The 15,394-nt window shown below is 37.0% G+C and overlaps 2 protein-coding genes across 3 annotated transcripts; both read right to left on the reverse strand.

The window, feature by feature from the left end:
* Positions 1 to 5,530: 5,530 nt before the first annotated feature.
* On the reverse strand, positions 5,531 to 9,004 carry LOC110856419. Of its 2 annotated transcripts, XM_035846628.1 has the most exons (4): positions 8,871 to 9,004; positions 8,587 to 8,776; positions 7,778 to 8,496; positions 5,531 to 6,477 (listed from the first exon to the last, which is right to left on the reverse strand). In XM_035846628.1, the coding sequence occupies exons 3-4, from the start codon at positions 8,461 to 8,463 to the stop codon at positions 6,048 to 6,050; spliced, it is 1,116 nt and encodes a 371-aa protein (XP_035702521.1). In that variant the 5' UTR covers positions 8,464 to 8,496; positions 8,587 to 8,776; positions 8,871 to 9,004; the 3' UTR covers positions 5,531 to 6,047. The 2 variants fall into 2 exon arrangements, with proteins under 2 accessions (XP_035702521.1, XP_021942979.2); XM_022087287.2 differs by having other exon boundaries at positions 8,587 to 9,004.
* Positions 9,005 to 9,481: 477 nt separating this feature from the next.
* LOC118432901 lies at positions 9,482 to 14,015 on the reverse strand. The gene is made up of 3 exons (XM_022104906.2): positions 13,612 to 14,015; positions 12,807 to 13,531; positions 9,482 to 10,782 (listed from the first exon to the last, which is right to left on the reverse strand). The coding sequence occupies exons 1-3, from the start codon at positions 13,918 to 13,920 to the stop codon at positions 10,353 to 10,355; spliced, it is 1,464 nt and encodes a 487-aa protein (XP_021960598.1). The 5' UTR covers positions 13,921 to 14,015; the 3' UTR covers positions 9,482 to 10,352.
* Positions 14,016 to 15,394: the final 1,379 nt, after the last annotated feature.

A 15,394-nucleotide genomic window follows, 5' to 3' on the forward strand; every position in this document is an offset into this window, starting at 1 on the left:
AATTAGAGAAGAAATAAAGATTCGTTTGATGACGATTTCTTGAAAAATAGTTTACGACGTAAATACAGATACATAGATGCCATTTTGCATCGCATATCTCGTAAAAAAAGTAAAGGAATCTGGTTAGTTGTCGCATCGCTACTCTTCTTCGCAAACCGGACAAAGTTGCAAAGATATGTCAAGAAGCACCTTTCACGACGCTAACGATGTTGACGTGAAAACCCACAATGAATATACTTATAAAAAAAGTTAAAAGTTTACTATATAATTATTTATGATTTATCCATACCTCAGACACTACTTTTTCAACCCGAGTCACCAATTCCTCAAAAGAATGACTTTGTTTTAAGTAAACTACACCAGAAATTGAACATCTTGGTCGTCCGTGTACATCATCCGTTATGTGAACACAGTCTTCAGCACTTAATGGAATATACGGTCCACATTTCCACTTTGAGAAAAATACAATAATTCGTTTGTAGATGTAAAGTGGTGCAGCAACAAGGATGAGGAAAGATGGAAGGATAAAATACGCGAGGAAAATTGACGAAATCAGTAAGAAAAGTTTGTTACTTAATAATACACTTAAAGTCATGATGGAACGAATTTGTTCTATTCTTTTGTTTTGCGTTTGTAGTGATGGCAGATGGAAGACTGAGGAAAAGTCTACAAGTTCATTAGTGTTTATTTGGAATTCATTCGAGTATGACATGTTTATTTGCTTATCCTTAGTGTACTGACATATGAGAGGTTACCTGGCGTGTAAATGTCACGCTCATGCTCACGTTATCCTTTGTTTGTAAGTATCTAAATACTTGGGGCGAGAGTTACTCTACGAGGTATGGATGGAGTAACAGTTTTTATGTTTTGGACATAATTTTGATATATCCTTGTTTAGCTCAGGATTGCTTGGTTTACTTTTTAATGTAATTGTATTTAATTTGTGCGTAAATCTACTTTGGGGAAGTGTGTATTCTAAATTTTATTTGGTATATTTTAAGCTTGCGTCAGTGTGAGTTGCCTCGACCGTTGAATAGAAATAACAAGAAGAGTCACTTTGCTCTTTGTTAAGCAAGTAAGGTGGATGATTCTCCAAGTCAACTATGAGAGGTCAAAAAATGGTCAAAGTTCACACGTAAAATAACTTTATCTCTCGGAAAACGACCGAGTATGCAGCCGACTTAAAACAAAAGCTGGGGGTTTAAATCATTCTTAATTCCCAGATGCTTGTGACAAGTCCTGTTGCCACCCCTTTAGATTTTTATTGGTCTTATAATTAGACTACTAAAACAATAGATTCATCTATGACAAGCTATAACCTTCTCAAAAAGCCATACATCACTGCCGGACAGGCAGATACTAACCAGCCATGCAATTCAGACGCTTACTGTATTCTGACCGAGGCTTTCAATTTAAATCTCGCCAAAGTTGTCCTAGTTTTCTGACGTTTTTCGTCCGTTAAAGTTATTCGCATCAATTTAGAATCAAAAATTAAACTTAAGAATGTCACCATTTGTGACGGAAATAAAACCGATTTCTTTCCTATCGTAAAACCCAGCTCATTGAGAGTGGAAATAGTGAAATTAATATTTGATAGACATTCTTGTCTTGTATTTCCGAACACTAAAAAATCATCCAAGTATCTCACTGATTCAAAATTCATTTTTCTCAATTTTTCAAAAACCGGCATTAAAATTATGGTAAAAATTAATGGGGCACAGCAAATTCCAAATGCTAAACAATTAAATTGGCAAAGGATATTGTTGTATTCGAATTTTAAGTATTTCCGATAACTTTCATGCTCCGAATATGGAAATATGGCATCCTTAAGATCCAACGTGCCCATAAACATTCCCCTTTACAATAAATTGACGACCTTTCCTCCATCTTAAAGTGGGGACAATATAAGAATGTATTTAATTTTAAACATTCAGAATAAACCTTCGACTTCCTTCGCTCATTGGAATAGTAAAAATTGGCGAGATAAACTCACTTTTCTCATGGGGAGAAAATGAAATTGCCCCCATTTTTAGTGGTCTTTCAATTTCTTCATTAATAAAATTACTCTCAGATAATGAGAAAGAAGGATTATTTGATACATTTACTTGTACCGGAATGTTAACAAAGGGTAATTTAAAACCCTTAGCTTCAATAGCTTCAATAACAGATTCATCGTCAGTCAAATCAACCTTCTTCTCAATAAATTTAGTCTGCCGGCTAATAAATCTCTTACATTTGTTGTTGACTGCGGTTGGGATATCTGCCTCAGAATTGTGATCTGCCTCCTCTCGCAAATATCCCCGTTGTGGAGGAGGACGATTGAAGTTTAAACGTCTTTGAAATGAAAATGATGGGCCCCCAAAGCCATTGGAAAATGACATGTTGCTTGCCCTAACCTGGCTTATTGTTTAGCGAATGATTTTTGAGCTGGATTTTGCCAGCGATAAATCTTTCTCCAAATTACTCCCAAAAAGAAGTTCTGTTATTGCACTTGAATTGTTGCAAATTCCGACACAATCTTGTGTCAAATGGGGCTTAATTGATTGCCTTCTCTTAATGCTAATTTCATAGTGTGCAGTAGCGTTTTGAGTGGCACCATCCATCACATTGTGTAACAATAGCTTCAAAACATTGCCAGGAATTTAGTTTGCATTTTCAAACAGTATTTGAGCCGTTTTTGCTTGAGAAATCAGAGATCTACTAATAGATTGTTGGATGAACTGCTGCGCAGCATCTATTGTCTGAGATCGGCGCTTAAGGCCTTGCCAAATTTCAGGATTGACCTTTGGGGTTCCCAATTTGATTGTGTTTGAGGGAATTTTTTAAAGCCCACTTTTGCCTTTTCAATATTTTCTTTTGTGTGTTCTTTGCTCAACATTGACTTGAATGCAACGGCCACTTTTTTATTTAAGGGGAGGCCATATTCTTGTATACTGACATTGCTCAACAGTATTTCCATTAATAATAGAATTAATTTCAGGATTGTCAGAATTATCTGATTCAGAAAAGATATTCCAATCCTATTTCTCATAATTTTAAAAAACTATGCATGGTAGGTAATTTTCTTACCATGATTAGCCAATCTTATAAAAGTTTTCTTTGGTTTTCTTTGGTTTTCAATCGCTTTCGGCAGCGCCGAAAGGGCCTCTATTTTATTACAATTTTCTTTGACCGTCTGCGACAAGTCATTGAGGCTTTTATCCATAGTTTTGGATTTCTTTGGGCTTTGTAATTTGCTTTAGAAGTTCTAATAGAATAAAAATAAAACCAGAAAAGGAATGTACTGCGTACATTCTATTCTATTATGTACTGCGTACATTTTCAAATCATTATGCACTGCGTGCAATTTAAATTTTCTTTGACCGTCTGCGACAAGTCACTGAGGCATTTATTCATAGTTTTGGCTTTCTTTGAGCTTTGTTATTTGTTTTAGAAGTTCTAATGGGATAAAAATAAAAACAAAAAATGAATGTACTGCGTACATCATATTTAATTATGTACTGCGTACATTTTCAATCCATTATATTGCACTGCGTGCAATTTACTTCACTGTGTTTCACACAGGATATATAAATATATTAATTTGAAAAGTGAGGGTGGCCAATTTAAAGTAAAAATATTTTTTCTTACCGTTTTTTATAGGAATATTTTCTATTTCTTCTTTTTCGGTAGGGGTAGACATTTTGTGCACGAGGAGCTGGAGCGAGGTCTTCAGTCTAGCAGGCGTAAATCAACACTGATGGGTGATTGGGGCGGAGCGGAGGAATAAGGGACCAGCCAAGCATTGTTTTTTAGTTTGTTCTTTAAACAACGCCTCAGCTAGCAGAGTGAGTCAGCATACTACAAGTCAACCACTCGTCTTCATCGTGACCTCTGAAGGCGAAGGTTGGAAGTATAATCGTAATGAATACCATCGTACTCCGATAAAATTAGCCCTGCAACTTACATATTGTTCGACAATATTCCGGGATGGTTTAACTTTGGAAAGGCGTAGATAGCTGCAAAATCTCCTATAGGATCACCACCCCTTTCCAGAATTGTCCTTCGCACAGCTCCAGCCACACCGGCATGAATTACCGAGGTCACCTTGGCCCTAATCTGTTTAGAAATTCGTTTCAGGAGGGCCAGGTCAATAAGCGTGGATACAGCTATTATTCCGTCAGATCTAATGTTCACATCCTGATTGGAATCATGCGGGATGCTTTGTGAATTAAACCCCTGGAACCAACAGTACAATGTTTCTGACGGCGTTATAAATACGAGTTGGAAAAGGTAGTAGATTTTTTCCCATACATTTAACTTATTCTTCTTCCTGACGGCCTTTAGCAGTCGATTCATTTCCTCGTCAAGCGCTGCATCTTTGTCACACAGGGTGCGAACTAAGGACAGAAGAGCTAATCCGTCCCCGACGGTGTGATGCATTCTGATTCCTACAGCCGAAGATGTTCCATACTCCACATGCGCATAATTAGGTAGCGATACAATCTCCCAGAGCGGTTTCCCGATCGGATAGCTTTTCTGGAGCAGATCAACGAAAACTTGGGAAAGATTTGCGGGATCGGATTCTTCGTTTAGATTGACATGATTTGAAATTTGAAAATCGTCACATTTTTTCCAGAAATAGACTCGGGTTATGGTGCACGTTAATTTCGGTCGCTAAATATATGCAGATACGTATGTAAATCAGCATGAAAATAATGAATATTTCAGAAAGTTACTGTTTACTAAAATTATTCATACTTTTTCCATACCTCAGATGCTACTTTTTCAACCCGAGTTACCAATTCCTCAAAAGAATAACTTCCTTTTAAGTAAACTACGCCTGCCATTGAAGATCTAGGTCGGCCATGTATATCGTCCGATATGTGAAGACAATCTTCTGCACTGAAGGGAGCACATAGTCTACGTTTCCACTTTGAGAAAAATACAATAATACGTTTGTAAATGTAAAGTGGTGCAGCAACAAGGATGAGGAAAGGTGGTAGGATAAAATACGCGAGAAAGATTGAGGAAATCAGTAAGAAAAATTTGTGCTTGCTTAAAAACACCTTCAAAGAAGTCATGTTGGAACGAATTTGTTTTCTGGTGTAGTTATGCAACGTATCTCAGGTTGAGGACTGAGGAAAAATTGACAAGTTCATGAGTGTTTATTTGGTATTAGAGCAAGCGTATGTTTTTGCACTTTATCCTGCTTACCTGGGTGCTCTGGAGTCTGAGTTTTTAACAAATTCTGGACGTAATTTGGGTATTGTATGTACATGCATATGTATGTATATCCTTGTTGAGCTAAAGATTACCTGGTAGGTTGATTAACGTACTTAATGAAAGCGTAATTTGTATGGCAATCTACTATTGGGGAATGCGAACTCTAATTTGGATTTTTTAAGAAATGTCAAAGATTTGTTTATTTCATTGTGAATACTGACAACTGATGTATGAAAACATGCCAATATGTATGTAGGATGTGTAATTAAGGAATGTATTGCATCTATGTGACACATTTGACACTGTCAAATGTATTGTGTCTTGATTTCTATATATTAAGTTTTACTAAATTGTTTATGGGAAGATTTGTTAGATTTCTTTACTTATTTACCATGTTACATACGCATATATGCAAGTATATTTATGTATGTACATGATTAACTACGTAAATTATGTAGATATTAATACAGGGATTGCAAGATGAAATATTTTTGTGCTAGACATTAACTAATATTTAATAAAGCTGTCAATTTCAGGTAATAATTTTCCACCTTAAATTCCAGCTCAATCAATTGAAGCTGTGATCAGAAGTTAAACGAAAACTTAACAGCACGAATACATACAAAATTAATTATGGAAACTTAGATAGAGCTAAACCAGGGTGCATAAACCTATTTGTTGTCCATGGTTTCTCCTAAGGGGGTGGTGCAAGGATGAAAATTTTTATTCAAAAATTAAAAGTTGGGGAATTATAAATGCATAAAGCATGAATTGAAATATATATTTAGGTTGAGTTTTTCATATCTACATATGACAAGACTTATTGACATTTTTGTCTAAAATTATCCATCCATCGATTCAAACTCGTCCTCAACATAGTTCACAACTCGCATTAAACTTTCCTCGTCTGGAAAAACTTTCCTATCTCCGACCAGTTGCAGACCCAATTTTCCATGATAACTTGCAGTCACGACTAGCAGAGGATTTCCCGCACGCTGCAACCCCGGGGCGAAGACCGCTCTTTCCAAACTCGTTCCAAACATTTTCATCGTCTCACCAAAGTAGGCTCCGTTCGAATGGATGTAAGTGCAAGTAGTTGGCATAAATTTCATCTGTCCCAAGGTGCCCAGCACTAAGCCCAAAGTCACAAATTGGATCATCATTCCGATTGGTAGAGGGGTGTAGAAGAGCTGATCCAATTCGTATGAAATCCGCGCAAGTCGTTGAAACCTACCTTCTCCAGACATCGGAGTAACTAGAGGCACGCCAAACCTGGTTAAAGTTAGATTTTGAGGCTATTAACAACAGATTCATTTATTATCGTAAGGCGAATGTACATATTTCAACACTAATCTACATGATTTCTAATGCTAAATTTTGAGCTTACAAAAAAATACAAAACACATGTTAAGTCGTTCTAAGCATACATGCCCTCTATTTTTCAATCGCCCGAAAATTCCAGACTTTGGAAACTCCTGGGAAAACTAAAAAGTGATTTAGGCTAAAAAATTATTTTGAAAATTTCGCCACGCGTCAAATTCGCATATAAAAACATCGCTTATTTTTGCCCATAATCTAATTAAATCTAGTCCAGTAAAAATCTGACGTTAGCGTCTGACACCTTCGCCTTATAAGAACAAATACAGGGTGCCCCATTTATTTGTGTGAAAGTTTGAGACATCAATGCTCACTGGCGGGTAAATAAAATTCAAACTTATCGCCAAAATCGGGTAGAGCAACTCAAAAATAGTTTGCTGAAATTTTTTGTAAACTCATTTTAAAAAATGCCCTCACCGTGCTCACTTGAAACAGAGGTACTAGTGAAATACTTTTCCAGCCGATTTTCCACGGGAATCGTTATGAAACAGAGCTTAAATTATATTGTAATTGACTAAATTTGCAGTTAATTTATAAAATAGTGCATGGTAGATATATTCAAATTAAATCCAATAGTCTAACATCATTATCACCTTCGAAAAACTACCTACTGCTGAACGCCCGAAAAAGCTTAAAATTCGGTTGGGCGACTTAACCCACCATGAAAATCCCGAATCCCAATGCAGCATGGTCAAACTATTAAAACGCAATAGATCGATTATCCTGAGACTAATTAAAACTGATTTGGGAAGGATTATAACAAAAATGTGCTAAGTAGGTCTGCACATTTGGAGAGCTCAAACTTTTTTAGACTTCCTGCTGAGAAAACTCAGCAGTGAGCAAAAACGGGTGACGATGATTTTGGTCCTGCAGTCCTAAAAAATCAAGAAACCCCTTGTTAGTCATCCGACATTGACCGTTTAGTTTTTTCAGGATTTTTCATCGTGACACAACAACTTTTATACGGAAAAATTTACGATTTTTGATGCATTTTGGAACGCTTAAAGTAATTGGTCAAAGAATACCCTAGTAAAGTGCCTGGAAGTATTTTTATCGGGTAAAAAGCGATGCATTCTTGAAGATAAGAACAAGGGCCGTCATATCGAACAAGTTTTCCATTTAAAAAAGGTCTGGTTGTAGGTTAGAAAAATTGTGGAATTTTCACACAGATAAATGGGGCAACCTCTGTACTTACGCATTATTCGACAATGTTCCAGGATGGTTCAATTTGGGAAGAGCGTAGATAACTGAAATATCTCCTTTAGGGTCGCCACCCTTGTCTAGAACGGTCCTTCGAACAGCTCCCGCCACACCGGCGTGGACTACGGACGTTACATTGACCCCGGTCTTCTTCGAGATACGTTTCAGCAAGGTCAGATCAATCAAAGTCGATGCGTTTATCGTCTCATCAGAATCACAGTTCGGATTCTGGTTTGAATTTCGCGGAATGCCTTGCGCGCTCAAAGCGTTGAACCAACAGTACGTGACTTGCGCCGGGGTGATGAAAATTAGTTGAAATAGGTAGCTAACTTTTTTCCAGAAATTTAAATTCATTTTTTTCCTTATCGCTTTCAAAAGTTTTTCGACTTGCTTATCAGAAGCGGGATCTTTCTCGCCCAAGTCGCGAACGACGGACATGAATCCTAAAGTGTCCCCAACGGTGTGATGTACTCGCATGGCTACAGCTGAGGATGTTCCGTACTCCGCATGCGCATAATTCGGCAGGGATATGAACTCCCAAAGCGGTTTTCCGGCAGGAAAACTTTTATTGGTGAGACTATTCAAAATTTTTGAAAGTTTTTCTGGATCGGATTCTTCGTTTAGGGAGATGTGATCGGAAATTTTGAAGTCCTCGCATTTTTTCCAAAAGTAGATGTACATCCATCGCGAAATGGTGTGTGTTGATCTCGGATACTGAGTAAAATATGGAGAACACAAAAGTTTATTTTTGTGGTAAATTCTTACCGACTGAAATTCCATGTACTTTTGTAAGTAGGTTTTAACCTTATCCGTTAATCCTTCCAGTTTAATGACTAAATCTTCGAAGGAATGGCTACCTTTTAAGTATATCACGCCGCAAATTGTGCATCTCGGTTTTCCGTAGAAGTCGTCATTAACGTGGAGACAATCGTCAACAGTTAAGGGGGCATAAAACCCATTTTTCCACTTTGATGAGAGAAATATTATTATTCTTCTGTAGATATAAAGTGGTGCAAGAACAAAGATAAAGACAGGTGGAAGGATTAAATACGCAACGAGGATTGACGCAATTACCAAGAAAATCTTACTTCAAAATAACGAAGATATTGAGGTCATTGTGAGACGAAATTTTTAATTGTGATTAAAAGCGGACGTTTCACATGGAGGAAATTTCTACAAATACTGGCGTATTTTTCATGCAAATTATTCAGCAACTGCCAGATGGACGGTTATTCATGAACTGACCTGCACCACTTATCTGTGTCACTATGTATGCGAATTTTTATTTTAATCCGTTTAGCTTGAGTTTATGTATCTATACATACATACATACATACATATGTGTATATGCGGCTTTACATATGTAGCTATATATTTATATTGCATACACTTGCATAAGTAATAATATTTGGGCTGAGCAACTATGTCTTTATTTTGTGTTCAGTTTGAAGAAAAATTGGATGCAATTGATAAGCATTCGTCATATTTAACATATTCGTCATAACATTATTCCATTACTGTATGTATTCGAATCCAATAACACGCTCATTGCTTGCATACATCTACAGATAGGTTAGGTACATATACAGATGTATGTAGATCAGTATGCGAACATAAATAAGTACGTATGTCGTCAAGACATGGTTGTGTAGGTTTTATGCAATGAATCGTTGATGCACACGTTGATGCATTGGAACGGTTCATGATTAAAATGCTTCTTTATTTTATTAATTGACCTTAAAGTGCATAATCCTTTGACAAAATACACATGCATACATACAAAAAAATACGTTGCAATTGTGGCATTACGATCTAAAAGTGTCCAGCTATTAATTTCATAGATATATACATATGTAAATACATACAAAAATACATATATGTAAATATGTAAGTATATAACATATCTGCACTTCAATTCTCTGCGAATACAATTCTAAACTTACTAGTTAATTGAATAAATCAGTGCATGTCATACATATATATGTAAAGCTCTGTATGTACAAGCTCTGTATGTACATACATACTCGATTTAGTTCTCACTTCTACTAAACTTTCTTCGTTTGACAAAAAATGGCCTACTTATTATCTGCTAATGCGACACTGTGCACGTTAAACCCTTCAGAGTTTCAGCCTTGTAAGCTAGGCTGGTAATTGTACGTATTGTATGGTAAATTGCAGTACAAAATTTAATCCGATATTCAGTATTGAGTTAACCATAAAATGATAGTATGACTAGTTAAATATGGAAATTGCGATGTAATTTACATAGTTAATAAGAAATAATTTACCCAACTTGACTTAAAGGGGCCCAACTTTAATTATACTTACAAGTGAGTTGCATAATTTAGTAAGGAAGCTCAGAATTTAGGAATGAGTAACTTTATATATGCACATTTAATATATGTTGTCTTTGACGAATTAAAGTTTTACAATGAATTAAGGTTTCCGTTTATTTACGTAAGCAAGAATTTCATGTGTCTTAAAACTAAATATTTAATTGTTATTATTCAACAACGATGTCTTTGATGTCTTACAATTGGAGGGGCTGCATTGACCCTTTTTGTCTAAAATTATCCATCCATTGATTCAAACTCATCCTTTACATAGTTCGCAACTCGCATCAAACTTTCCTCGTCTGGGAAAATTTTCCTATCTCCGACCAGTTGCAGACACAATTTTCCGTGATAACTATAAGTCATCACAAAGAGAGGATTTCCCTTGAGCTGCAATCCGGGAGCTATGACAACCCTTTCAAATATATTTCCAAACATTTTCATCGGCTCGCCAAAATAGGCGAAATTTGTGTGAATGTAAGTAAAACCATTTCGCGGATTCTTCATGTGACCGAAGATGCAAAGCAATAATCCAGACATGTACATAAACAGCAGCATTCCGATCGGCAGGGGGGTGTAGAAGAGCTGATTCAATTGTTTAGAAATCTGTCCGAGCCGTTGAAACCGATTTTGTCCAGCCATCGGGGTGAACAGAGGCACGGCGAATCTAATCATAGATGTAATTACATGTATAGTATGCAAATATGTTAGAGCTTAACGTTTATGACTCACAAGGGAAACTTCCGAGGTGTCGTGTCCAGGGTACGCACCATGTTTTTTGGAATCTACTAGGACCCTAGATGAAGGATCCATTCATATTTATGTGCAAAACTTATATTTGGCGCCGTGCCGCCATATTGGCCAAATTTGATTGTTTTTAATTTTAAAATCGTCATAACTTTTGAAATCCAGGACACACTTTCATGATTTTTGACAAAAATCATGACAAAGAGTTCAACTTTCATATACAATGAAATTTTTCCAAAAATAGCTTTTAAATTTTTCGCAAAATTTCGTAATTTTCTTAGGCATTTGGGTTCGTCGAAAAAATCGTAAAAATATCTCAAAAATTAAAAATAATTTGTTTTTTACTTTTTTCCCTGAAATTTTGACTTTTATGATCAATTTAAGTACAAAATCTTGAAAATCTAACAGAAACTGCAAAAGTTATAGCTTTGCGAACTTGGTCGAAAATGCGAATTTTTAAGTTTGGTGCCACGGCACGGCGCCAAATATAAGTTTTGCACGTAAATATGAATGGATCCTTCATCTAGGGTCCTAAAAAAACATAGTGGGTACCCTGGACACGACGGGCACCTCGGAAGTCTCCCTTGTCAGGTAAAAACGAATGCACGAGGGTGATTTATTATTGATTTTCAAAAAGTATGTTCCGCTCTGTTTCTGACCAAACTTTTGATGAAATAACTTCAGATACATTTAGGAAGCTGATTTTTCTCAGTTCTGTATGTTAACATTAACAATAGCAATAAATCAACAAACTTTACCTCGACGGAAAAAATGTTAGATTTGTAAATGAAATATCGTAGTGTGATTTAATTTTTAATGCTGGAGGGGCAATCCGTGTCACAGATTTATGATCGTATGCTTGAAATTTACGATAAAAACTGCCCAACACAAGGCACAATATAGATGGGTCAATAACTTCAAATGATGGCGAAAAGAGGCCCCGGAAAAAAAGTCGCCAGGGCGCCCAAAATCGGTTTCTACCGCAGAAAACCTCCAGAGACCAGAAAAATCAATAATGAGAGATCCACGATTGAAACTGTCCAATTTAGCAGATGAGATGGGTGTTCCAAAACCAACAACTTGTTCCATGTTAACTGAAGACTTAGGTATGAAAATGGTTTCCGTCAGTTGGGTTACCCAACTTGGGTACCCAAATTGCTTCCTCCATCTCGAGTCGGCTTTCCTAATGCGAATTTTGTAGTTTTAAATGAAAACTGGAACCTGCTTCATATTTAGTAGGTGCATACGATACTTGAGTTTACTATTATGAGACATAAACCAAAAAATAATCCATGCAATGGATGCACGGGGTCTCCACCCCCCATGAAACAAAAGCTCAAAAATCTGCCAAAAAATTGAGGATGACCAGTTTCAAGGATACTAAAGGACCCCTCCTTATCAAATTTATTGCTAGAAATGAGTTCGCTTATGCAGGAACCCCGAAGGAGCTGCGTGCTGCGGTTAAAAAAACGTGGGGTCAAAAGATAGAGTTGGTGCATTTTTTGCTCGCCAATGCGCCACCTCATACCTGGCTTTTTGTGATGGTTGCTGCAGACGAAAATTGCTTCGCCGTCATAAACCACCTACTGTACAATCCAGACTTGACCATTAGTGATTATTATTCGTTTCGAAACTTAAAGAAAAACATCAGGGGGAAACGATTTCCGGATGATAATGCAGTCACATCGTGAATTTTAGGATATTTTAGATGTAAAGTTTGCTGATTTATGGCTCGTGTTAATGTTAACCTACAGAACTGAAAAAAATCACAGCCTCATAAATGTATTTGAATCAAATACATTTCAAATAATTTGAAGTTTGTTATATCATCATTTCATGTTATTTCAAGTTTGGCCAGAAACAGGGCAGAAAATACATTTTGAAAATCAGTAATAAAACACCCTCGTAAATATCTATTGACCAATACTACAAAAATCCACTTACACATTGTTCGACAGTGTTCCCGGATGATTTAATTTCGGGAGGACGTAAAGACAGACCAAGTCTCCCGCACGGTCACCACCCCTGTCCATAATTGTCCTTTTAACAGCTCCAGCCACACCGGCGTGACATACGGACGTTACATTTACCCCAGTCTTCTTCGAGATACGTTTCAACAATGGCAGATCAATCAAAGTCGATACATTTACTAGCATCGGTTCATCAGGGTCAAAGTTTGGATCTTGATTTGAACTTGGCGGGATGCACGGGGAGTTAATACCTTGCATCCAAAGGTACAGCGCTTGAGCGGGGGTGGCGAATATTAATTGGAAAACGTAACTAATTTTTTTCCAGAAACTTAATTTCATTTTTTTCCTTATTGCTTCCAACAACTTTTCGACTTCTTCATCAGCGGCGGGATCTTTGTCACACAGATCGCGAATTATCGCCATGAAACCTAACCCATCGCCCAGAGAATGATGAACTCGCATGGCTATAGCGGAGGAAGTTCCGTACTCCACATGCGCATAATTCGGCAGAGATATGAACTCCCAAAGCGGTTGTCCGACCGGGAAGCCCTTATCGATCAGACTGGTAAAAAATTGTGAAAGCTTTTCTGGATCGGATTCTTCGTTTAGAGAGATGTGATTTGAGATTTTGAAATCTTCACATTTTTTCCAAAACTTGACCGACATCCATCGCGTAATTATACACATTGATTTAGGATGCTGAAAAAATTATTAATATTTATTTTCGAATTTGTACGAGAAAAATTTCTACGGAAATTACACACGAATAATTTTCACACCTTAATAGCTGCTTTTTCCATCTTTGTTACCAAGTCGTCAAACGTGTGGCTGCATTTCAAGTAAACTATGCCAGAAATTGCGCGTCCTGGTCGTCCGTGTATATCGTCAGTTCCATGGATACAATCGTCAAGAGTTAAAGGTGCGTAGAGTCCTTCTTTCCACTTTGAGAGAAATGTCACAGTTCGATAGTAAGTGTAAAGTGGGGCAGCAACGAGGATGAGGAAAAGTGGCAGAATAAAGTATTGGAAGAAAATTGAGAAAATTAAGAAGAACGATTTACTTCGAAATATCGAGGAAATTGAGGCCATTGTGGGATGAGATTTTTAATCGTGATTAGAAGAGGACAGATTCAGAGTGAGGAAAAATCTGCACATAATCGTGTATTTATCATGCATATTAAATAACTGCAAATGGACGGTGATCTACGAATTGACCTATACCATTTATGTACACAGGGTATATATTTTCGTTTTAATCCATTCAGCTCTAGTTCATTTAAATGTATATGTACGGCCATACATAAATATGCTCATATGCGACTTTCGCTGTTCGTATTGTATACATTTGCTAACCATGCATATTTGGGCTGAGGGTGAGTAATTATTCATTTTGTATTTAAGTAAGTGTGCCCACTTGTCTTGCATATTAAGAAATGTATGCGTTATGTACATATGTACATATCTCAGCCTCATCCCGTTTAAGGAAAAGTTTGCAAATAATTGATAAGGATTTATCGTACTTATTGCTCAACTTGAACCCATGAATATGAATTTGAATACAATAATGCGCTCGTTGTTCACATATATGTGCAAATAGTTTAAGTAGATCAGTAAGCCAACACAATTTAAATATGTCACCAAGACAATATTTGCATTTACATTTACATATATACAATTAATAACGAGGTGTTAACCGCTACCGAAAGGTTTGCATATGGGACTTTACCGCGCGGTGATAATTTTTCGCGCATAATGGCGCATAAAATCAGCATCTGCCAGTACACTTTGTCACCTTGCGGGTAAAATTGATCACCATCCAGTGAAGTCACATCTGCACACCGCGGGGTGACCATTAACACCGGGTTTTTAACCGGAGTGGATGCATATGCTGTTACATGCAATTGCGACATTGCGATGGAAAAGACTCCAGCCATTAGTTTCAACTTTCAGTATACATATGTATATACGAGGAGAGGTCGTGAAGTATGTAGCTCGACCATGAAGGAGGGTCATTCTGTCACACTTTTTTAATTGGTGCGAAAGGTATACTCAAATATATCTCAGATTTCATTACATACAAATTTACGGTCACGGCCGAGTCGAGGAGGTCGTTCGAGACACCGGACTTTTTGGCTCCGTAAACGACGATAACTGGGACTTATTATGCCACAATTTCGAAATTTTACGCTAAGTCGTCATATATGAAAGTCGAAATGGATAATAATCACCAGGGGCAAGACCTCGAATGCACGGAGGATGAAATAATTCTGCCACCATTTCGCTTAAAATGGCATCCTTCGAACCTTTGGATGTTTGAACCGGAATTTTCACGTGAAAAGCAAGCAACTGTTCTGTATACAGAAAAGTTGAATACGAAAATAGCGTGAAAATAGTGAAAAATATATAGTGAAAATTCCGGTTCAAACATTCAAAATTTCGAAGGATGCCATTTTAAGCGAAATGGTGGCAGAATTATTTCATCCCCCGTGCATTCGAGCTCTTGCCCCTAGTGACTATTATCCATTTCGACATTTTAAAAAAGACCTCAGGAGGAGAAGATATT

This window comes from Folsomia candida, unplaced genomic scaffold (assembly GCF_002217175.1).
Source record: "Folsomia candida strain VU population unplaced genomic scaffold, ASM221717v1 Fcan01_Sc001, whole genome shotgun sequence".
NCBI classification, from domain to species: domain Eukaryota; kingdom Metazoa; phylum Arthropoda; class Collembola; order Entomobryomorpha; family Isotomidae; genus Folsomia; species Folsomia candida.